At 42.0% G+C, this 26237-nt stretch overlaps 1 protein-coding gene across 4 annotated transcripts in view; it reads right to left on the bottom strand.

Moving 5' to 3' along the window:
* The window catches only part of LOC106560332 (pre-B-cell leukemia transcription factor 1), a 112042-nt gene extending 86630 nt beyond the window's left edge, over nucleotides 1–25412 (bottom strand). For 2 of the 4 annotated variants that reach the window (XM_014123140.3, XM_014123142.3), the window contains exons 1-2: nucleotides 24749–25412; nucleotides 23294–23367 (exon numbers count right to left, since the gene is read on the bottom strand). In XM_014123140.3, the coding sequence (XP_013978615.1) occupies nucleotides 23294–23367; nucleotides 24749–24933 (259 nt within the window). In that variant the 5' untranslated portion in view covers nucleotides 24934–25412. The remainder of the gene's footprint in view (nucleotides 1–23293; nucleotides 23368–24748) is intronic. The other 2 variants (XM_014123141.3, XM_014123143.3) reach the window with 2 other exon arrangements.
* Nucleotides 25413–26237: the final 825 nt, after the last annotated feature.

Here is a 26237-nt window from a genome sequence, read left to right as displayed (position 1 = left end):
ACACTCCCCGTGTGCCCCCCCCCCCCCAAAAAAAATGTGGGGCTGCCTCTCGGGCTTCCTTGCCAGCCGTGTTCCCTCATACCGTTGCCGTTGGTCCTTTTCTCCTGCTGCCTCCGCTCTTCTGAGTGCCTCTACCTGTTCCCATGGGATGCGATCCCTTCCGACCAGGATCTCTTCCCAAGTGTAGGATCCATTGCCGTCCAGGATGTCCTCCCATGTCCAGTCCTTTCTCTCCCTGGCCCAGGATCCTTGCTCCTCCTGGGCACGCTGCTTGGTCCTTCTTTGGTGGGATCTTCTGTCACGATCGTCTAAAGGAGTAGACCAAGGCGCAGCGTACTTAGAGTTCCACATGTTTAATAAATATGAAACTCACCAAGACAATACAGACGAAAATCGAAGCGTGACGTTCTGGGCTGCTCACAGGCAGCTACACAAACACAAGATCCCACAAAGCACAGGTGGGAAAAGGCTGCCTAAGTATGATTCCTAATCAGAGACAACAATAGACAGCTGCCTCTGATTAGGAACCATACTCGGCCCAAAACAAAGAAATACAAAAACATAGAAAAAGGAACATAGAATGCCCACCCCAGTCACACCCTGGCCTAACCAAAATAGAGAACAAAACCCTCTCTATGGCCAGGGCGTGACACCACCTTTTGAAGCTTCCAGTCTGTTATTCAAACTCAATCAGCATGACAGAGTGATCTCCAGCCTTGTCCTCGTCAACACTCACACCTGTGTTAACGAGAGAATCACTGACATGATTTCAGCTGGTCCTTTTGTGGCAGGGCTGAAATGCAGCGGAAAGGTTTTTTGGGGATTCAGTTCATTTGGATGGTAAAGAGGGACTTTGCAATTAATTGCAATTCATCTGATCACTCTTCATAACATTCTGGAGTATATGCAAATTGCCATCATACAAACTGAGGCAGCAGACTTTGTGAAAATTAATATTTGTATCATTCTCAAAACTTTTGGCCACGACTGTATTATGCAGGGTGGTGTTTATTGTCATGAGTCTTGTTCTGGAGGCAGAATTGAGCGATTACCCCTTAGATAGGCCAGCTGCAAAGTCAAAATGGCTATGTTGTAAAAATTTATGAAAACAAAAATGTGCTTTTTGGTCTTGATTTAAGGTTAGGGTTAGGCATTAGTGTTAGCAGTGTGGGTTAGGTTTAAAAGGTTAGGTTTAAAATCAGATTTTATGACTTTGTGGCTGTGTCAGCTAGTGACAACTCTGCAGAGCTGCCTCCAGAATAAGATTCATGACAAAAAATAACAGATAACAACCTGCATATGTTGTCTCTGACTGTGTTCCAGCCTCCCAGGCATGTGACCAGGAAGTAAGACTGAGACGTTTGAAAAAAACAAAATAAAATATGCTAACCTGCATATATGTATATCCTCTGTCACTCCCACCAATTTACTGGTCAACAGGCTGTAGCCATTCATTCTATTAATCCAAATCCTAACCCCTGGAACGGCTTGGTTCAACCATTTTTGGTGTATACACAAGCATACATTCACACACATGTGAACATACAAATGTGAACACACAGACACACACACACTACTCTCTCTCTCTCTCTCTCTCTCTCTCTCTCTCTCTTTTCCCAGGCTGTTTTAATTTGACACCTTGAGCCTGGTTAACTAGTTGGGGGTGGAATTCATTAGGCCAGCCACTGCAGAGACCCAAATCCACCTTACTCCCCTCCGCTCCCTCCCTGCTCCTCTTCAAACCCTGCTCCTCCTCGCTCCTCCTCCTCCTACCCTGCTCCTCTTCGCTCCCAGCGTTAATGACATGGGAGGATAGGGAAAGGAGACAGCCCAGGCAGACGCAGGATGAAATAAACATGAGGTCTGTCAATTTCTGACAGCAGCAGCTAAGGGGACAGTCATTTGAGCTGAAGACCTTCAGACCATCAGTCCCAAAGATCACGGCAGACGGACCCAAACAATAGATTCTTGGAGATTTTTTCTCTTCGTATTTCAGGCCCTTAAATATCTACCGATAGTGGTGTGTGTGTGTGTGTGTGTGTGTGTGTGTGTGTGTGTGTGTGTGTGTGTGTGGTGTGTGTGTGTGTGTGTGTGTGTGTGTGTGTGTGTGTGTGTGTGTGTGTGTGTGTGTGTGTGTGTGTACATGCGCAGTCATTGATCCACTCAGCCTTCGTTCTTCATTTAAATAATAACAAATATCACTTTGCACTCCAGCAGCATTCAGATACACGGCTGCAATTAAATCACAAATGTCCCGTAACCCCACTATTCAACTGACAGCTCTCAACATGCCTGCCTGGTCAAAGACATTTAATATACAGTATAGCAAGCTTTGTCTGGCTTCACCAAAGATCAATTCAAATGATTCCAAAAATAATAGGTGGAGAGGTAAGAGGACCACTAGCCACAGAATAAGAAAATGTGAGCGTATGGCTGCGGCCTAAATGGCACCCTATTCCCTATATCAGGGGTAGGCAACCCTGTTCCTGGAGTGCCGCAGGTATTGCAGGATTTTGTCCCAACTAGGTACCACACTGAGCTACTTAGATAATTGATCAGTTCAGTGCCTAAATTCAACACACCTGGTGTTCCAGGTCGGTTAAATCAAAAACATGAAGTGGCTGTGGAGGGGGTTTAGGGGGTGAATAGCATTAGTCATTTTGGCTTTCACTATTTCATGTCACCTCTTTGAATAAACGTGTCAGGTACTGGCAGGTGGAGCAGCGGGGAGATGTGGATGAAATTGCTTCTAAAATGATGGACCCTTTTTGGGGTGGTTTTTTTCCTCACAAAAAGGCAGGTTGTTGAAAAGTGAAATGAAATAAAATAAAAAATCTCCATCCAAGCACTAGGTCCAGCAGTTCATCTGCATCATTCACTGTCTTCTGAGCCTTCAATGGCATCCGTTGGCTCTTCCAACAGTGCTGCTCTCCTCTGACAGTGTCTGTGTCTGGGAGAAGAAAACAATGTCAGAGTGTTCCCAAGTATGGCTGCCATGTAGGCTACGTAATGCTTTTGGACTGGAAGAGAGAGCCCTTCTCTCATCTCCAAGACACTCTGTATCTTCCTATTTGACATAAGCAAGTCCCACACAATGATGGAACTCTGGCGTCTTCTGATATGGCGTACTCCATGGAACATCGACAGAGATGACCCTTTCTTTCCGAGTAGCTCAGCTTCAAATGGTGTGGCGGTACTGTTGTGGAAGGGCAGGCATCTGGCTGGACCAGTGTGGGGGTTGGGGGGGGGGACAAGCATGCTGACACCTGTATCTCCTGGGACGAGTCCTCCTTTGCAACGTGTGGGGCCGGGGAGGAGGGCTGGGGGACTACTGCACGCTGGCTATCGGAACAGACCTGAGACAGATATGACAGTGCTGATGAAAGGGTCCAGGCTGTGTGCTGAGAAGGGAAGCTAGGACGCTGCAGTCCAAGACAAACACTGAGATGTATGAAGTATTTTCCTTCCTTCTGCGTTGTCTAGCTTCAAACTGCAGAACACTGTGCTGAAAACTACTTGTTCTTCTGACTTTGTTGGCTGAACATTAGATAGTTAGCTTCAAACTGTGCAGCTTGATGGCCTTGCTCTGAGTGTTGCTTATGGACTAAATTAGCCAGTGACTGTGATCACAACATTTGTATCCCTTTGAATACCTAATCTCAGAATCCAGAACCAAATCTTGCCTTTGCTAGCCAGCTACTGAATTTAATAATTTATACAAATAACTAGCTAGCATCCCATTCATCTATATTTCAATGTCAAGTCCCTATCTGTATTCAATGCCTCTGTGCCTCTGTGTACTCCACCACCCCCCTCCAGAGAGTTTAAATTGGATTCAGAGCGGGGTTCCTTGCATCTCAGCTGGTTGTGTTTCCCTTCCTCCCACCGTACTACTGTGAGATAGCTGGTTCCATTTTGACATCCCTGACGTGGCAGACATATTTCACAGTGCCATCTCTGTGTGACCCTGGCTGCGGACGGCTACTAATTGTTATCAGGTACGTGTTGAAATGAGTCAACGATAGGCACTGATGATAACTATCCTTACTGATTTGATTGCTGTGGTATGCACAGTTGTTTACCACTTCAGAAACAGCATGTAGGCTGTATCACATCCGGCTGTGATTGGGAGTCCCACAGGGCAGCACACAATTGGCTCAGCGTCGTCCGGTTTGGCCGAGGTAGGCCGATATTGTAAATAAGAATTTGTTCTTAAGATTAACTGACTTGCCTAGTTAAATAAAGGTTAAATATACACTACCGTTGAAACGTTTGGGGTCACTTAGAAATGTCCTTGTTTTTGAAAGAAAAGCACATGTTATGTCCATTACAGTGTAGACATTGTTAATTTTGTAAATTACTATTGTAGCTTGAAACGGCTGATTTTTTATGGAATATCTACATAGGCGTACAAGGCCCATTATCAGCAACCATCACTGCTGTGTTCCAATGGCACATTGTGTTAGCTTATTCAAGTTTTTGAAACTTCTAATTCAAATCATTTTAAAAGGCTAATTGATCATTAGAAAACCATTTTGCAATTATCTTAGCACAGATGAAAACTGTTGTTCTGATTAAAAAAGCAATAAAACTGGCCTTCTTTAGACTTGTTGAGTATCTGGAGCATCAGCATTTGTGGGTTTGATTACAGGCTCAAAATGGCCAGAAACAAAGAGCTTTCTTCTGAAACTCGTCAGTCTATTCTTGTTCTGAGAAATGAAGGCTATTCCATGTGAGAAATTGCCAAGAAACTGAAGATCTCGTACAATGTTGTGTACTACTCCCTTCACAGAACAGCGCAAACTGGCCCTAACCAGAATAGAAAGAGGAGTGGGAGGCCCGGGTGCACAACTGAGCAAGAGGACAAGTACATTAGAGTGTCTAGTTTGAGAAACAGATGCCTCACAAGTCCTCAACTGGCAGCTTCATTAAATAGTACCCGCAAAACACCAGTCTCAACGTCAAAAGTGAAGAGGCGACTCCGGGATGCTGTCATTCTAGGCAGAGTTCCTCTGTCCAGTGTTTGTGTTCTTTTGCCCATCTTAATCTTTTCTTTTTAGTGGCCAGTCTGAGATATGGCTTTTTCTTTGCAACTCTGCCTAGAAGGCCAGGTCATCTGATGCAGCACTCCATCACTCTTCTTCTTGGTCAAATAGCCCTTACACAGCCTGGAGGTGTGTTGGGTCATTGTCCTGTTGAAAAACAAATGATAGTCCCACTAAGCGCAAACCAGATGGAATGGCGTATCGCTGCAGGATGCTGTGGTACCCATGCTGGTTAAGTGTGCCTTGAATTCTAAATAAATCACTGACAGTGTTACCAGCAAAGCACCCCCACACCATCACTCCTCCTCCTCCATGCTTCACGGTTTGAACCACTCACCCAGAGATCATCCGTTCACCTACTGTGCGTCTCACAAAGACACGGCGGTTGGAACCAAAAATCTCAAATGTGGACTCATCAGACCAAAGGCCAGATTTCCACCGGTCTAATGTCCATTGCTTGTGTTTCTTGGCCCAAGCAAGTCTCTTCTTCTTATTGGTGTCCTTTAGCAGTGGTTTCTTTGCAGCAATTCGACCATGAAGGCCTGATTCACACAGTCTCCTCTGAACAGTTGATGTTGAGATGTGTCTGTTACTTGAACTCTGTGAAGCATTCATTTGGGCTGCAATCTGAGGTGCAGTTAACTCTAATGAACTTATCCTCTGCAGCATAGGTAACTTTGGGTCCTCCTTTCCTGTGATGGTCCTCATGAGAGCCAGTTTCATCATAGCGCTTGATGGTTTTTGCGACTGCACATGAAGAAACGTTCAACATTTTAGACATTTTCCGGATTGACTGACCTTAATTTCTTAAAGTAATGATGGACTGTCGTTTCTCTTTGTTATTTGAGCTGGTCTTGCCATAATAGAAACTTGGTCTTTTACCAAATAGGGCTATCTTCTGTATACCACCCCTAACTTGTCAAAACACAACTGATTAGCTCAAATGTATTAAAAAGGAAAGACATTTTACTAATTAACTTTTAAGAAGGCACACCAGTTAATTTAAATGCATTCCAGGTGACTACCTTATGAAGCTGGTTGACAGAATACCAAGAGCGTGCAAAACTGTCATCAAGGAAAAGGGTGGCTACTTTGAAGAATCTCAAATATAAAATAGATTTTCATTTGTTTAACACTTGTTTGGTTGCTACATGATTCCATATGTGTTATTTCATAGTTTTGATGTCTTCCCTATTATTCTACAATGTAGAAAATAATAAAAATAAAGAAAAACCCTGGAATGAGTAGGTGTGTCCAAACTTTGGACTGGTACTGTACGTATGTGTGTGGTTTTCCCATGATTAGTGTAAGTGCTATGCTATGCTATGGTCTCATATGACCTAGCCACATTTCTCCAGTGATGCATAACAAAGCTAATCAAATCACACGCTATAATGACGCTGCAGCCCTAGAAAATCTTGTGTCTGTGATTAATGTGTTGATGTAAAAGAATAAATAAAGCCAATAAACAGAGGAATGAGTTAACGAGGTGTATCCTCGTCTCTTATCTGGATGTGTGGACGGGTCTTCCTCTCTCTCTTCTCTGCTAATGATGATGTGTAGCATAGGTAGCTGTCAGGAATCTATGATTCATTAAAAGGACAACTCTTCCTGTGACCCTGTGTGGCGGGTCAGAGAGCAAGACATGTTGCACTGCCTCCCCTTCGCACCGCGCTGCCAATATCTACGCCACCCAAACATATGCCCTATATTGTGCACTACGTTTGAAAAAGTGTACAGCAGTACTGTGTGTCTAAGCAATTTTCCCCTAGGGGACATTAAAGTTCATCCTATCATCCCCATTGCAATATTGTGTGCCATGGTCATATGTCTTCTGACATCTTGGGCTTAAAGGGTCACTTCTCTAGCCATGCAATCCATTCAGGCATCAACTAACTACAGGCATTGGAGTGACTAAATAAATCATGCCATTTTTACGGCACAAACACAACTGATTACCAAGCATCAAGCATTATTATGAATTTTTAAACACACCTTGGCCAAAAACAAAACCTCATTCCTTTTCCTCCGTAAAACACATCAATGAAAAACCGAATGAATGTCATTACATCCTAATGTATTGACTAAATCTACATCGCTATATCACCTCCATCCATATAACTCTATCCCCCAACCTTTCTGTCTGTCTTTGCGATATTATGATACATTTGAATTGAAATGATACATTAATAGCACCCTCTGATATGGCCATATAAGCCATCAGACTGATACAGATATGCACTGGTGGCAACACAAGTCATTGTTCTGTTCCAGTCTTTCTCTCTATTATAGCAGAACAGCCTCAGAACAAAGCTGCACTCCTGTCTAGGGATGTGTCCCAAATGCAACCTTACTCCCTATATAGTGCACTATTTTCTGAATAGGGTGCCGTTTGGGACGCATGTAGGATTTGGGAATCCCTTCATTTGATTGACAGCTCCGTTTTTACAGAAGGCCACCATCCAACAAAGCAGCAGAGTCAAACACAGAGGCCATCCCCTCGACCCGCCCACAGGGCCAATGTGCTGGAAGGCCAGTCATGAACCAGAGATAAAATAGAGACGCTGAATCAATCATCTTAGCTTGAGCAGATAAATCTAAAAAAGTCCAACCTCCCTCACAGTCACTCAGGATACGTCCCAAATGGCACCTATTCCCTATAGTGCCCATAGGGCCCTCAGAGCTCTGGTCAAAAGTAGTGCACTATATGAATAGGGCTTGTGGGAATAGGGTGTCATTTGGGATTTAGACTCAGCTTAAACTGAAGCTCAGTACAATACAATTCTTGAAACATCCACGAGCATCGAGCACCATCACAGTGCTTTATATTGTGTAATATCTTCCTCCTTATAGGTTTGTTGCCTATTATGCATGCACAATTTTTAATTGGGCCCATATATTTGTTTATAATGGCTATTAAAGGTTGTGTATCATAATATGTCGAATCCCATCTGTTCAACAGTATCACATCATGGAGATGTTTTAACAACTACCAGCCACACGTTTCTAAAACGGTCTGGTCTTATCCTTTCTCACAAAAGCATAAATACGGAGATAATTAAACTCCCAATAAACACGTATCGTAAATCACAAATGGCCACAAATATAAAATTATTAGGGCCCATAACATAAACATACAGTTGAAGTCAGAAGTTTACATACACCTTAGCCAAATACATTTAAACTCCGTTTTTCACAACTCCTGACATTTAATCCTAGTAAAAATTCCTTGTCTTAGATCAGTTAGGATCACCACTTTATTTTAAGAATGTGAAATGTCAGAATAATAGTAGAGAGAATGATTTATTTCAGCTTTTAATTCGTTCATCACATTCTCAGTGGGTCAGAAGTTTACATGCACTCAATTAGTACTTGGTAGTATTGCCTTTAAATTGTTTAACTTGGGTCAAACGTTTCGGGTAGCCTTCCACAAGCTTCCCACAATAAGTTGGGGGAATTTTGGCCCATTCCTCCTGACAGAGCTGGTGTAACTGAGTCAGGCTTGTACGCCTCCTTGCTCGCACACACTTTTTCAGTTCTGCCCACAGATTTTCTGTAGGGTTGAGGTCAGGGCTTTGTGTTTGTCACTCCAATACCTTGACTTGTTGTCCTTAAGACATTTTGCCACAACTTTGGAAGTATGCTTGGAGTCATTGTCCATTTGGAAGACCCATTTGCGACCAAGCTTTAACTTCCTGACTGATGTCTTGAGATGTTGCTTCAATATATCCACATAATTTTCCATCCTCATGATGCCATCTATTTCGTGAATTGCACCAGTCCCTCCTGAAGCAAAGCACCCACACAACATGATGCTGCCACCCCCGTGCTTCACGGTTGGGATGGTGTTCTTCGGCTTGCAAGAATCCCCCTTTTTCCTCTAAACATAACGATGGTCATTATGGCCAAACAGTTCTATTTTTGTTTCATCAGACCAGAGGACATTTCTCCAAAAAGTACGATCTTTGTCCCCATGTGCAGTTGCAAACCGTAGTCTGGCTTTTTTTTAATGGCGGTTTTGGAGCAGTGGCTTCTTCCTTGCTGAGCGGCCTTTCTGGTTATGTCGATATAGGACTCGTTTACTGTGGATATAGATACTTTTGTACCTGTTTAGGTCCTTTGCTGTTTTTCTGGGATTGATTTGCACTTTTCGCACCAAAGTATGTTCATCTCTAGGAAACAGAATGTGTCTCCTTCCTGAGTGGTATGGCGGCTGCGTGGTCCCAACGGTGTTTATACTTGCATACTATTGTTTGTACAGATGAACGTGGTACCTTCAGGTGTTTGGAAATTGCTCCCAAGGATGAACCAGACTTGTAAAGGTCCACAATTATTTTTCTGAGGTCTTGGCTTATTTCTTTTGATTTTCCCATGATGTCAAGCAAAGAGTTTGAAGGTAGGCCTTGAAATACATCCACAGGTACACCTCCAATTGACTGAAATGATGTCAATTAGCCTATCAGAAGCTTCTAAAGCCATGACATAATTTTCTTGAATTTTCCAAGCTGTTTAAAGGCACCGTCAATTTAATGTATATCAACTTTTGGCCCACTGGAATTGTGATACAGTGAATTATACGTGAAATAATCTGTCTGTGAACAATTGTTGGAAAAATTACTTGTGTCATGCACAAAGTAGGTGTCCTAACCGACTTGCCAAAACTATAGTTTGTTAACAAGACATTTGTGGAGTGGTTGAAAAACGAGTTTTAATGACTCCAACCTAAGTGTATGTAAACTTCCGACTTCAACTGTATATATATATATAGATATATATAGTTTATGTTCATCAGATGGGTGTAAATAGAAGTGATGAAATATGTAGTATAACTGGAGAATATATAGCATTAGGTGTCTCTTTGTCCAACTGGTTGCTAACTGGATGTTGTACAATGACAAAGGACAAGCTAACACATCCCAATATGTTGATAAAGCTTATTATGGTTCAGAAGTTAGGGAGCATTGGAATCTTTTCACCAAGGAAGAGCAGCTGCTGCTTTAGCTAATGGGAATCCAATTAAAATGCTAAAATACTAAACAGCTAAGCTGAAGTGAGTCCACATTTTGATGAATTGATAACATATAATGTCTTACCACTGAATGGATACAATGTAGAAGAAAACAATGGACTCATATATAGCCAGATGAACACACAAATAGCTGTGCCACAGCTTGCGCTGACACAGTTAAAAAATCTAAGTGGCAACGTACAATCATCTACATGCTGTTAATATTTTATGAGTAGCCCCTCTGAACCTGTGCCGTACATCTCTAATTTGTATAGCAAGGCAAAGTAGGAGAGAAAAAGATGGGGAGCACGTAGGAGAGATGGAAAGACAGAGTGATGGGGGAAGAGAAGACCGGACCATGCGAACGAGAGAGAGGGAGATAAAGGATAAAGGAGAGAGTGAAGGGGTAGGAGAGAGAGAGAGGGGAAAAACATGAGTATGCACTGGATTGGATGGTGATACATTTGGAAGTCAGCATGGTACACAGAACACTTGAAATGGCCCATTTTACAGCACTGTGCTGTACTCCCATCCGCTCCCATCCCACAGGTCATTTGCATACTTCATAACGGATGAAGACAGATGGAGATGAACGTTTTATCAAGGTTATCCTATCCTCCAAACTCAAGGTTATCCTAAACCCTCTTTATCTTGCCTCTGTTGACAGAATATTAGGCTATTAACACAATTGCTACATAGCGGAGGGAAAAATGAAAACACTGGAGTTGTGATGTGAATTTCAGAGGAGCAAGCGACCAATGACAGTGTTGTCAATGAACACTTTTGAGTGAAACAATATTAATACAAACAGCACAGGGGTGATGAAATGCCTTTTTTAAAAACATTTTATTATATTTTATTTAACTTTTTTTTACTGTTTTGTTGTTAACAAACAACAAAAAACATACGTAGACAAAAACCATAAACAGCTTAACGTTTACATACATTTTCACAAACATGAATGACATCACACTTGCTCAGACCCACATGTTCCCATGGTATCCACACCCAATGTTGTTTCTAATGCTTGTAGGACTCTGCCCATATGACTTTAAATTGTGTTATGTTGTTTCTGTCTGTAGACAGAGTTTTTTCAATATTTAAATCATAAAGCATTTGATTGTTCCATTCTTTTAACGTTGGAGTATGATTTGACTTCCAGTATTTAAGTAATAGCTTCTTCAATATAAGTGACAAAAATAATATTGTCCAACCCATTTGGAATCTCACCACACCCGCACATGCCATGTCTTGACATATGCAGGGGTGATGAAATTCCAATGATCCATCCATCTGAACTCTAACAACAAAATCCACATTATGACATACGATACCAACAAAAAGTCTTCCTCCCTGACCAGCTCTTTAGTTCATATGTATGTAGAATGAAATGTGGCATAGAGTACAGTTGCATACAGTACAGTACATAGACAGTCCACACTGTCCCCAGGGACAGAGAGCAGTATTATCCTTTGTCTGTATGATTTGTCCTTTGGTAATCATTGTTATAGATATAACTATAGAACTACACTTCCTCCATTTCAGACCCTCAGTCTGACTCCCTGTACCTTCAGTGGCAACCTACTGTATTCCCTATGGGCCGTGGTCAAAAGAAGTGCATTATATAAGGAATATGGTGCCATTTGGGATGCTACCTCAATTCTAACAGGAATCATACGCTCAAGGCCACATGTCGGGGAAAAGAGGTGAGGCCGCAGTGGTTGGAATTTGTAGACGTGCCAACTGATAGTCTCCAAATATGACACACCATCCCAACCATTCCCACAAGGAAGTCTGAGAGTGCGTCCCAAATGGCACCCTATTCCCTACAGCGCACTACTTTTGTCCAGTGCCTCTGGTTGAAAGTTGTGCACTATAAAGGGAATAGGGTGCATTTGGGACGAACACTGAATGTGACTTCAGTCATCAATCAAATCATACATCTGCTTTTTTTCTTTCTCCTTCCGGGCCAAAGGTGCTAGTGTGTATTACTGTACAGCATCACAGAAAGGAAACGATGGCCATTTATAGAACACAAAGAGGACTTCAGTAAAACGAACTATTCATATTACTGTACAAGGCCCTCCGTGTGTGGATAACAAAGACCTGTCAAATAATTTAACAGGGCCATGGTTTGCTTGTAATGAATCAAATGGCCACCTGGACTATTTACATTGACACCCCCCACCCCCCCAATACCGTAAGGTAATAACATTTGATTTGATTTCATAAGATCTCATGTTCAGAAAAATACAAGACAACAGCTTTCTAGACAAAGCAGAGCTTACACCAAGCCTAATCACAGCCCTGAGAAAAATAAAAAATTCTACATTGCAGAAATTAATTGTCTCAAGTATTGTAGGTTTTGTCATTAAATGTATAGGGCCTCTGACATAACATTCAATACCTGTTAAACAAGCAAATATTACTCCTCAGCACTGGGAGAAATCTAGAAAGCTACAGTAAACATAGCATCAGAGAGATTTTAATGTACAGTATACGTAGTACCAGAGAGGTTTTAATGTACAGTATACGTAGCATCAGAGAGGTTTTAATGTACAGTATACGTAGTATCAGAGAGGTTTTAATGTACAGTATACGTAGTATCAGAGAGGTTTTAATGTACAGTATACGTAGCTCATGTAAGAGTCTCTTAAAAGGCCTCTGAGGATTCTATAAGGCTACAAGTTCACAGTCAAAATCTTAAGGATAAAATCCACAATCAGAAATGTAGTACAATTCTGTGTGTTGGTATACACTTGCATGACATGCATATGTTATTAAAATTAAAATTGGTCAGCCTAAAATGTCCAAAATGCCTTCCCTGGTCAGTGAGCTTTATGATTACATTATTATTATAACATTATTTTTACATTATGATTACATGAGCTACATATCCTCAAACACACTTTCAGAAACCTCCTTTACCATATTATCCAGTCCTCCACTGAGCACCCCCCCCATCCTCCTCCCCCTGTTCCAGTTCTAAAAGTTACCCACAATGTCACTTGTGTCTGTGGTCTGTGTACAGGGAAGCCATCCAAAACCACCACGGCGCTGCGTTTCTGCTCCGGAACATTTGTTTCCTTTCAGGGGGACCAACATGCGCCTTCTACTTTTCTACACACACAAAACGTCTCGCCTGCTAGGAGGCCATGCCATGAAGCTTGCTGATCTATTCTGGGTGCCCAGATTGGCACCGGAGATAGTGTCCGTCCCAGATGGAACCCTATTCTCTATATAGTGCACTACTTTCGACCAGGGCCATCATCAAAAGTAGTGCACTATATAGCGAATAGGGTACCATTTGGCGCATATCCATAGAGAAGCGCATGGTTGGTGTCGCTACAAGGATCCTGACTGGTGGCACAACAATGAGTATGGTTGTATTCAATCATATCACTACAGCTGAGAGTGTGTATGGTGTAGTGTTGATGGACTATAGAAATGATAGATACCAGCAGCACACTGTCAGAAACATGGAAACAATCCTAAACGGAGGCTCATATACAAAAATGTACACTGAACAAAAATATAAACGCAGCATGTAAAGTTTTGGCCCATGTTTCATGAGCTGAAATCCATTCGCACAAAAAGCGTATTTTTCTCAAATTTGTTTACATCCCTGTTAGTGAGCATTTCTCCTTTGCCAAGATAATCCATCCACCTGACAGGTGTGGCATATCAAGAAGCTGATTAAACAGCATGATCATTACACAATAAAATGCAACTCTAAAATGGGAGCGTACAATTGGCATACTGACTGCAGGGATGTCCACCAGAGCTGTTGCCAGAGAATGAAATGTTAATTTCTTTACTATAAGCCGCCTACAACGTTATTTTAGAGAATTTGGCAGTATGTCCAACCAGCCTCACAACCGCAGACCACGTGTAACCATGCCAGCCCAGGACCTCCAGATTCGGCTTCTTCACCTGCGGGACCATCTGAGATCAGACAACCGGATAACTGATGAAACTGTGGGTTTGCACAACTGAAGAATTTACACACCAACTGTCAGAAACTGTCTCAGGGAAGCTCATCTGCGTGTCCGTTGTCCTCACCTTGGTCTTGACCTGACTGCAGCTCGTCGTTGTAACAGACTTCAGTGAGAAAATTTTCACCTTCGGTGGCCACTGGCACGCTGGAGAAGTGTGCTTTTCACGGATGAATCCTGGTTTCAACTGTACCGGGCAGATGACAGACAGTGTGTATGGCGTAGTGTGCGTGAGCAGTTTGCTGATGTCAACGTTGTTAACAGAGTGCCCCATGGTGGCGTGGGGTTATGGTATGGGCAGGCATAAGATACAGACAACAAACACAATTGAATTTTATCGACGGCAATTTGAATGCACAGAGATATCGTGATGAGATCCTGAGGCCCATTGTTGTGCTGTATATCTGCCGTCATCACCTCATGTTTCAGCATGATAATACACGGCCCCATGTCGCGAGGATCTGTACACAATTCCTGGAAGCTGAAAATGTCCCAGTTCTTCCATGGCCTGCATACTCACCAGACATGTCACCCATTGAGCACGCTTGGGATACTCTGCATCAATGTGTATGACAGCATGTTCCAGTTTCCACCAATATCCAGCAACTTCACACAGCCATTGAATGGGAGTGGGGACAACATTCCACAGGCCACAATCAACAGCCTGATCCATGCCCCTACCTTTTTATTAATGTACTGTATCTGTGACCAATATACAGTATGCATATCTGTATTCCCAATAATGTGAAATCCATTTTCTTATATGAACTATAACTCATTGCATGTTGCGTTTATATTTTTGTTCACTGTATGTCATTTTCTTAGAGAAACGTATTTCGTAATCAAAGAATGTGTAAGTAAATAAAATGGCATTCAGGTGTACTATCAGCCTTAATTCATTTGGATTCCTTTCTGTTCTATAGCGAATACAGCATATTTAGAGACAAAAATGTTCCTCCAGCCTAATTACAGATTCAAATGATCCTCCAGCGTATTCAGAGACAAAGATTTTCCTCCAGCGTATTTAGAAACTCAAATGTTCCTCTAGCATATTTAGAGACTGATATGTTCCTCTAGCATATTTAGAGACTGAAATGATCCTCCAGCGTATTTAGAAACTCAAATGTTCCTCTAGCATATTTAGAGACTGAAATTATCCTCCAGCATATTTAGAGACTGAAATGATCCTCCAGCATATTTAGAGACTGAAATTATCCTCCAGCATATTTACAGACTGAAATGATCCTCCAGCATATTTACAGACTGAAATGTAGAGATAAAATGTTCCTTGTGAGAATGCTTCCCAGTGACACAGTGGGAGTCGAGGAAGATATAATGAGCAACAGAAGCTGATTACCGCCATACATTAGACTGTATAATTATCGATTTGCATAACGTTAGACGGGTGGGTTCTTCCAAGGAGGATATTTAGGCTGAATCTCTTCATCTTTGCTCCATATTAACACAGATGAAACAGTAACAATATTATCTGTACAATTATCAATGATACAGGCGATGTGAGGGGCAGTCTGGTTGTGGTTAATCTAATGAATGCTAAAATAATCAATAATCTTACAATAATTCCAGTTTAGTCAAACACGGACAGATCTTTGGTCTAGGTCTACATACGTTGTCACGATCACTATCTTCAAACTTCCGATCATAAATAAACCAAGGCGCAGCGTGCATGGAATTCCACATCTTTTAATGAAGATGAAACTCACCAAACAACAAACAGGAGAAAAACAAAATGTGACATTCTGGGCTGCTCACAGGCAGCTACACAAAAACAAGATCCCACAATCACAGGTGGGAAAAGGGCTGCCTAAGTATGATTCCCAATCAGAGACAAGGATAGACAACTGCCTCTGATTAGGAACCATACTCGGCCCAACACAAAGAAATACAATACATAGAATGCCCACCCCACATCACACCCTGACCTAACCAAATAGAGAAATAAAACGGCTCTCTAAGGTCAGGGCATGACACATGTACAATATGTTGTACAACACAATAGTGTCAACACTACAATAAAAGGTAGCATCATAATCTGATAAACTTCACAGAAATGTATAATATATTATGTTTCTTTGAAATGAGGACAAAAATATACAATGGTAATTGCCTTTTCTTTCCCCCTGAAGGAAATACAAGCCTATTGGGAGAAAAAGAGCTCAGTTTCCTAGTAATGGGCCACACACATACATAATGCTGCTTTCAGGAAAACCCACTCAGATATGTACATAATGCATTCACACAACACAACACATATCTTGTTAGTGATAATGCAATAGCAGATTGAGGGCAGCTAATGCCCACACACACAAAATATACACACCGTACACACCATACGCAGACCACACGCAGCTCCTGTACTGTAAAGTGCCAGAGCAACTGCTTTAGTGTTAAATATCAGATGCAAATGAGAAGAGAAAATCTATCATGACTGTAATGTGTCCTGATGGGAGTGGGCTCTCCCCTGTGAGGAGCCAGGCCGGAAAGAGGCAGGGAGGGAGGAGGGTGCAGGGTGATGTATGGAGGAGCTGGATGGGAGGTGAAAAGCGTAGCTAGACAGACGGGGGGAGGCGAGGGGAAGAGAGAGGGGGAGGAGGAGGGGGGTAACACAGTCCTGCCGCCCGCCAGAATCCTGAGGGCCCAGGGCAAAAGGGGAATAAATGTTGATTAGTGTTGATTTTATCTAACGAGCACCCGGCAACTGACAGTGGGACTAAACTGCCGCGAAAGGCAACCATTAATCTTAGTCTGGTTTAAGTAGTGTATATTAATTTGTGTCATTTCCACTACGCAGAGAGAGGCCTCTCCCTCTCTGTCTACCTCTCTCCCGCGCTCTCTCTTTCCCTTTTTCCCTCTCTCCTGCTCTCTTTCTCTCTCTCTGCTTTCTTTTTCTCCCCCTCTCTTTCCCGCTCTCCCTCTTTCCCTCCCTCTCTCCATCTCTCTTGATAAAAGCTCTAGCGTTTGAAGGCTGTGTCGATGGAGCGGTGCTCTGTCAGCGGTACAGTGGAAGCCTGGAGGTAGCGCCTGCTCGGAGCAGCTCTTAGCAGCAGGGGAGTGTGTAGGAAATGAGATTCAGAGCCCTGCATTAAGGAAAATGAACTCCTGGGGGGTTGGTATGGCAACCACATTCAAAAGTGCCGTTGCATGTTCAATTTAATGTACATAACAAATTTGCGGATTTGAATAAATATTAGGGGAAGCTAGCAGCACACAAAAAAAGAGCCAAGGCAGACCACATCTTTACAGAGATCATTATTGAAAAAAGGAGTCAAAAAAGCAAGCCAGATGTACGCCACCATATCCCATCTTACAGCAGTGGATGCTGTGGTCTGTTAATTCTGTCTGGTGAGGCATGAGGGCTAAATCCAACCAGTTATCCATTTTATACATTTCATTCACCACAATGACTGGGATATGCTTTATTTTGGAGACCACAAGCGCATAATCTTCATTTTTAATGAATAGCATTTAACTTTGCCCTGATGCCGTAACAGGAAAAATGACAGTAATTTTAGTAGCTAGCTCACCAGCCTATGAAAGAGGAATTTGACTTACATGGGTCTTTCCTCTTGTGTTTCTTATTTCTTAGTCCTCTCTGTCTTTCTGTCTTACTCGCTTTCACACGCAACATAGACGCTTGCTCCCTGTTATCATCACTGGGATAACATCACAGGAAAACATGGTGGGGAAAAACAACACCTCAACGTGAAATCGCTAGATCAATTTCACGGTCACCACCATCAGGATTCTTTTCATTTTTTCAGCAGTGGTTGCAAGGGTATGGGGGGATGATTAAACAGAGAGATATTTGGATGATTAAACAGAGAGATAGGAGAGAAACAGCTGTGGAGAACACACACACAGACACACACACACAGAGACACACATACATACACACACAGACACACACACACAGAGACACACATACATACACACACAGAGACACACACACAGAGACACACATACGCACACACACACACACACACACACACACACACACACACACACACACACACACACACACACACACACACACACACACACACACACACACACACACACACACACACACACACACACACACACACACACACACACACACACACACACACACACACACTCTCTCTCTCTCCGAATACTGCTGCGTCAGCATAGAGGAGCAGGCTGAATAATAGACAAAAGGTGTTGCATGTATTAATATCAACACTCCCAGTCAGTGCACTAACAGACAAGGACAGGAGGGGGATGCATATCACTGCGACACAACATTCTATATCTGAGTAGACGTCCTCCTGTTTTGATGGAAATAAGCTGTTACACTCAGCTCCCGAGTGGCGCAGTGGTCTAAGGCACTGCATCTCAGTGCAAGAGGTGTCCCTGCAGTACCTGGTGATTGGGTGTCCCATAGGGTGGCGCACAATTGGCCCAGCATCGTCTGGGTTTGGCCGGGGTAGGCCGTCATTGTAAATAAGAATTTGGTCTAATGACTTGCCTAGTTAAATAAAGGATAAATGAAATGTATAGTTTACATTAGCTCTGAACAGGCCCCGGCCTAGCCTATGCTTACATCCCAAATGGCACCCTATTCCCTTTATAGTGCACTATTTTGACCAGGACCCATAGGGACCATAGTGCACTATATAGTAAATGTTCCCTGCTACTTACAAAAATCATACTACTAAAGTGACACCAGAGGGATATAGATAGAGAACGAACTGATATGTCAATATTAGCCTTTTGACTACCAGCAGTTTGGCATTGGCAATGCACTCTCAAAATACACTCCTGTGCTAATCTAAAAAAAAAATATATATATAGTGTATATACAGTCAAACTGTAGATCCCTATGGGTTTCTATACCTCATTGGTGTTCAAAGCTAAAAACAGGTTTTCTTCTGCGGATAATGACGGCTAACATAAATTGTTTATATTACGATGGTGTGCTGTGGTTTGTAGGGTTCTGACTGGACTCTGGGGAATGAAGGCACTTTCTAGAGTAAAAATATGCAGATTCCAAGCCATCTGAATGGACTGACAACTCAATGTAGTGTAGTGTACTGTATCCCCCTGCTGCGTCCCAATCTACCTTAGTCCCAAATGGCACCCTATTCCCTGTGTAGTGCACTACTTTGACCAGAGGCCATATGGTTCTGGTCAAAAGTAATGCACTATATAGGGAATAGGTCGGCATTTGAGACATATCCTCTGTAATCAGATCTCTGGCTAATTTCACCCGTGTTAAATATTACTCTGCTGCCCTCTGAAAAAAACGACATTTCACCATTCAAAAAAACCATTACATCACTCCGCTAGTCATTTTTAGAAATGGAGCATCCCCCAGGCGTGAAACCTTACACTATTCAAACAAGGCCACCAGAAACTGGCCTTTTGTTGAGGTTGAGAGAAAAGAAACTAAACAGCCAGTCAGAGCAGCAGGAATGCATCCCAAATAGCACCCTATTCCCTATATACTGCACTACATTTTGATCAGGGCACATAGCCCTCTGGTCAAAAGTAATGCATATCCAATATATAGGGAATAGGGTGTCATTTGGGACACAACCTACATTTACTGAGAAAGTGTCTGTGTCACAGAGAGGTTATGTTTGACACTGTTGGAGATTTATGACGTTGATGAGGTGTTTATAGAAGTCAATTCATTTTAGCTAATTTTCTTAAGCACCATTTTGGATGATGTCAACAGTTTTCTCATCAAAAGGAGAAGCAAGGTCCTTTAGACCAGTTCCAAAAACAAACTGTGGAAATGTTTTTAAAAGCATGATTAAAACAGATCTTTTTTTTTACAATCCTTTACATTTAGTTTTATAATGTTGTGTTGAAGATATGGTTAGGGTTTAATTACACTTATCTCCCATTTTGCCACATTCATCTCATGATTAATAAAGTTAGAAATATTTTTATAAACATGATGTAAGATTGAGTTGTGTCACATTCGTATATGCTGTAATGCGTTAAGTTTGCAGAAGGTTAAGGTTTCATGGCGCAGTAGCATTGGAGTCAAATTATTTGGGTGTATTTTAGGAAAGCACCCTGTGCCAATACCTCTTATAACGTGGCTCAGGGTGGATACTTTGTAGCCTACTGTCACAGACAAGACCTTTACACTGAGTTCAACTTCTCTTTCTTATTCTTCTCACAGTGAACACTAAACCACTTATCCAACAGTAACCTTAGGAGTGTGTGTCAAAATCGAACTGTTTTTAAATGTAATAATCCATACAGGTGAGGTGTATATCTCTTTTTATCAAGTATTGTACACACACACACACACACACACACACACACACACACACACACACACACACACACACACACACACACACACACACACACACACACACACACACCGTACGCCTCTGAGTGAAAAGTAACATTCCTTTAAGTCGAGAAAGACAACCAAAATATGATCGGGATGAAACTAAGCAGTCAAGGATGGAAAAAAGAAACCAGTGTCTGAAAGAAGAAAAGAAAAGAAAGATGCCTACCCTGGGTGGAAATAAAGTGTTCCTTCTCCTTTCTTCTGGGGTGCAAGCAGTGCACAGCAGTGTGGTTGTTTATAGTGAGTAGTCGTTCTGCTGGGCACCGATCGCTCACCACACCACAGTATCCCCGTACAAATACACAGAGTGGGTCAGGAGTTCAGGAGTTACTCAACGCTGCCTGCCTGTCCTGCCTGCCTGCCTGTCCTGCCTGCCTGTCCTGCCTGCCTGTCCTGCCTGCCTGTCCTGCCTGCCTGTCCTGCCTGCCTGTCCTGCCTGCCTGTCCTGCCTGCCTGTCCTGCCTGCCTGAGCATGGCATTATATTCTTTCCTGACACCCGCAGGTGATGTCAGTTTTTCTAGTACTGGGGACAGTCAGAGACGTAAATTGCGTAGTGGAGATATAATCCCGTTTACTAAAACCAAATTCAAAAAATATATATATTTGCAAAAACAAAAAAACTGTAAATTAAAGTTTTGAAATAAAAGCTACTTCATTTAATAAAAATAATACTACTAATAAAAAAATATATATATATATTTTAGTTATTATATAAATTCACAGCTCTCAAATGTTGCTATGACAAAATTCTAAAAATAAATAAAAATGGCAAATGATAGTCTTATCAGAAAGAAAAACCTATATGTTACAATAAGCAATTAACAACACAATTATCCTAAGTGAATATCATGTGGTGTAAAAAACACTCTAGAAATAGCCTTAATGTCTCTGGTGCATTCACACATATTTAATGGTTAAAAACAAGACAGATTCCAGAGCAGTAGCAGCAGCAGAGGTCTGTGCAGTCAGTGAGTTCTGCTCTGAGCTTTATTTACTTTAAGACCTAACAGAAACCGTGCTCAACTCAACACAGCTTCCCTGGCGCTAGTCTGTAGTCTGTACTTTTTACTGAGAGAATCATCATAAGGTGTTTAATACTTTGGCACCCAGACGAGAGGACCCATTCTAGGTTTACTTAACAGAGATGTGCTCTAGGCTTCAGCAGCTGACCCTTTTCAAAAATATTTTCAAAACTACCTCTGACAAGTTAATTCTAACACCTTATACAGAAACACTAGAGGGCGGATGAAACGCTGTCTCATACGGTACATGAAAGGGTAGAGATGTTCAGAACCATGTGCTGCATATACAGTAGTATATCATACATCTATATTCAATTGATGTAATGAACTTCATTTCCTCCAAACACAGCAGGTATGTGTAACTAAACCTCCTCTGAGAAGAGGTGGTCAAACTCAGAGACATTCTCCTTAAGGAGAAACAGAAACCTGGGCTATTGGGATGGTCAAGTCGTAGCCAGCTGAGAGAGATGAGAGAGAAAGCACAGCACTCCCAGACAGGACCAGATCCAAGTGACTTTGTACTCCATGTGGAGACAAACTTTGGATGAACTCTGAAAAATGCCAGGGAGTAAAACACTATGCATAACTGTGTCACTCACTCCCCCTCCAAAACCCTACCAAGACAACAGAGAAAGGAAAGAGAGCCAGCAGGCCTCAAAAGGCCCCCTGCTCCCCTTAGACACTGGCCCAATTGAGGGTGCGCTACATGGGGCAGGAGGACTGGGTCGTTGGGGAGTGGAGGTGGAGGATGGCGGGGGGTTGAACTTCATTGAAAATGAAAACATCATGGAAAAGTAGAATTACATACACACAGGGAATAAAATATACAACACAACCCATCACCTCCACACAGTGAAGCATGAAGTATGGACCAAGTGAGAGCGGAGAGATAATAAAAATGATATCTCTTTTATCCTCTATCTATCCCATTTTATTTCATGCACTAATGACTGTGAAACACAGTGGAGTCGCTTCCACATCAAACCCAGACAGCGATAGCATCTCAATATCTCACAACTACAAATTTAAAGGAGTCCTCATTCCACGCCATATCTTAGAACAGGAAAATAATAGAGGAGATATATACACACTATCGTTCCTGAGCAGCTCTGAATTCTATCTGTGCCAATTTCAGAAATGTCAAAGGGAAAAGGGGTTTGTATTCTGGAAAGACGAGGTTTGTTACGCCTCTCCCAAAGTCTGATGTCACTACATCTGCTCTTAGTGCAATTATTCTGGCGACAAGGTCTCTCACAACAGCACAGACAAATGGAGAGACACACACAAGTGAATGAAATGAGACACACAGCAGAGAGATTTGACAGCTAGCACACAAGGGGGAAACATTATGATGAAGACGGTCATTTACCTTTCAACACTTTCCATCATCAACACCATCAAACCTTTAGATGTTTGACACTATAATTGGAAAAGATTTCCAATGAAGTAGCACTGACTGTAGGGCTGTGTAATAGCACAAAATGGATTGCACTCCCAAAACATGTGCAAATTGTAAAAACACAGGTCTGAAAAATAGGCCAATTTGTATTTCTCTTCTCAGATAAGAATGTAATTCAAAGCACATTGAAAAACATGCATGCATGCCCTGGCTGCAACAAGTTCATCTATGTGAATGGCTGTGAATTTTAGGCTGAAACGCGCTTTCTCTGAAGATATTAATGAGTCCTACACAGAGCGCATACAATGTCCCCGTTACGTGGGCTTCTGTAGCCGAAGAAGAAGGCACTTTTAGTTTTTCTAGGTAGTTAGTAGGCCTATAGTTTTTCGTTCAAATTGTGTAGGTCTGTATTTGACGTGCATTCAATAGCCCAGTAGATAACTTTAGAAAACGCATTGGGCCTACCTGTTTTTTCTTTGATTTCACACAAGACGTTGAAGAGAGCAGGCTTCATCCTGTGGCAATTCAAGGCGTGTTTCCTATAAAACAAAATAAAGTAACTTCAACAATTCACATCAATCCTAAAAGCGTTAGCCTAATAACATAGTTATAATGGTTTTATTGAAGCATGTAGCCTATGACGCAAATTATGTAGACAGGCAAATATGTGATGCAAATATTGCGGATCACGTCAACCTTTTATTGATAACCTGCTGTATTTGTATATGCGTGCTTAATCTCGAAAGTAAGATAGCATATGTAATATTTAAAAATGACATCTTAATATTTATATTATTATTGGAAGCAAGTAAAGAAAGTAAACTGGAATATATAGCTACTTGTTACTGCCTAAAAATGTAATGCAACACATTTTTATGTTCTGGACTGATTGAGCAACAATACCAACAGTAATTTATACAACAGTTTTGAATATGTATTTTTGTTGTTTGGAATTGTTAAGTATTATCAACAATTATTAAATGTCTTGTTTGTTGTTGAATTTGTATCAATTACAGTCATGTTCCTCGTAATGCAACACAGGACAGTGGGAAAAGGTTGTCCAAAGAGTTTAATTGTATTTTAAAAGATTCCTCTCTGCTGCTCGCCCTCCACGGTGAAGGCTAAACACAGCCTACGCGCTCCGCGCGTCAATGCACTTCGCTTTAGCTTCTGAGTTAACTGAATATCTAATAACTGGATGCAAATTATTTATCTTCAATTACTATGAATGGCCCATTGTATAGCCCAGGTAAATAACAAATGATAGCCTATAATAGCGTATTCTAGATTTCTATTAAATTTAGGCTATGCCTTATCAGTTGTTGTATTTTGACTGGAGTGACAGAGAGAGAGAGAGAGAGAGAGAGAGAGAGAGAGAGAGAGAGAGAGAGAGAGAGAGAGAGAGCTGTGCTTGCACAAAAGTTCATCGAAATTATCATGTTGTCAATCAATGTGATGCTGGTTATTTTTATGACAAATCGCATCCACAAACTTGATATGTCAGATTTGTACGTCGTTATTGATTTGTCAGAAGTGTGAAAACACTTTGAATCTTTAGTGAAAACACTTTGAATCTACGTTATACGTTATACTGCTGCAATATTATATAATTTCTGGAAATTCAGGAAAAAGTGATATGTCCACTATACTAATAATAAGATAACTTCAAAGTTGAAATGTAGTCTGCTGCACTGTGGATGTTATTATTTCTCCAAATGCGCGCTCACCCGCTTATCATTATTGGCTGATGGGCTCGAATGCGTAATTCTTCTCCATTTCATCAATATAATATTTTTCACTAGAAATCTGACTGACTTGAAATGTCTTATTATCCATCGTAATTTAATGCATACAGTAGTTTGCCACACATTCCTTGTCCATGTTGACAAGGTAGGCTACTGCGCACATCTGGCACCTTACCTGGCTTGAGCTTCGTCCAGACTCTGATCTGTGATGGTCATTATTTGCTGTAAAATGTCTCCAATGTCCTGTTTTCTCCCATCGCCTTCCGTTCCTCCCGTGCCTTCCATGTGTTGCGACAGGCCGGGGTGCCCTGCCATCCCTACTCCCGCATGAGAGTGCATCAACCGCGGCTGCTCGTCCATTTCTTCCGATCTATTTATAAGCTCTCACCTCCGTGTCAATCTCGCAAAAGAGAATCCTTGACCAAATTCCGACCTTCCCACCCGGGTTCGGGGTTCCACGTTCTGGTTCGCACTCTCGCGCTCCGGAGTTCTCCAACACACAGAGTCAGAGGGGAAGCCCTCTTTCTCGCTTTCTCTGCTCTTCCAGCTGGTCTGAAGTGAATCTGAAATCTGATCTGAAATGCTGCCTTGTGCAGATCAGACTGCGTGTAAAAGATAAGCAGACTTCAACTACAACTATGAATCTGGACGCTTCTTCCTTTCATGTGTCAGAGCCTGTGTCTTCCCGAAACACAATCCCGTTTTCTCCGAGAGACAGCGCCGTATCTTAGGTGAGTTATGGAAAGCTGAATTGCAGGCTATTTCGATTTATTCCATCCGCTTGCTTTTGTTGCATACAGTACGGAACGGCAGTCACTGGAAGGCAGCACATAGCGAGAGTATAAAAGTCAGACTCCGCCTACGCGACATGATTGGGAATAGAGACCATTTAGCCCCACCTTGAGGTGCCTCTCGTGAAACGTCAATCATAGCGCTGTGTGAAGGAGGCATAAAGGAGCAAAGCTAGGAGATGTGGCCAGCTGTAAGCAGTGGGACAGTTCAGAGTGGCAACCCTGTGATGGATAGAACCTGAACTACAAATAAATAATAGTGGGTTGACACAAGAGGTCTGCGGTAGTTTCCCCTCTGACCACACAAGCATCAACACTTTCTCTCCACACCAGTCCATTTAATCCTCTGCCTGTTGCCAAGAAGCAGACTTATCCCAGTGCAGTAGCCTACACTAATCAAAACAATCCACCATCTCCTTCATTTAAGGAAAATTATTCTACTGAACACAAATATAAATGCAACATGCAACAATTTCAAATATTTTACTGAGAGTTCATATAAGGAAATCAGTAAATTGAAATAAATTCATAAGGCCCTAAGCTATGGATTTCATATGACTGGGAATACAGATATGCATCTGTTGGTTACAGATACCTTAAAAAAAAGTTAGGAGTGTGGATCAGAAAACCAGTCAGTATCTGGAGTGACCACCATTTGCCACATGCAGCGTGACACATCTCCTTCACATAGAGTTAATCAAGCTGTTGATTGTGGCGTGTGGAATGTTGTCCCACTCCTCTTCAATGGCTGTGAGAAGTTGCTGGATATTGGCGGGAACTGGAACACGCTGTCGTACACGTCAATCCAGAGTATCCCAAACATGCTCAATGAGTGACATGTCTGTTGAGTATGCAGGCTCTTGAAGAACTTGG

The sequence above is a fragment of the Salmo salar genome, chromosome 10, assembly GCF_965601325.2.
Source record: "Salmo salar chromosome 10, fSalSal1, whole genome shotgun sequence".
NCBI lineage: Eukaryota > Metazoa > Chordata > Actinopteri > Salmoniformes > Salmonidae > Salmo > Salmo salar.
The sequence above is the reverse complement of the archived record's forward strand: the minus strand, read 5'-3'. Positions and strand labels throughout refer to the sequence as shown.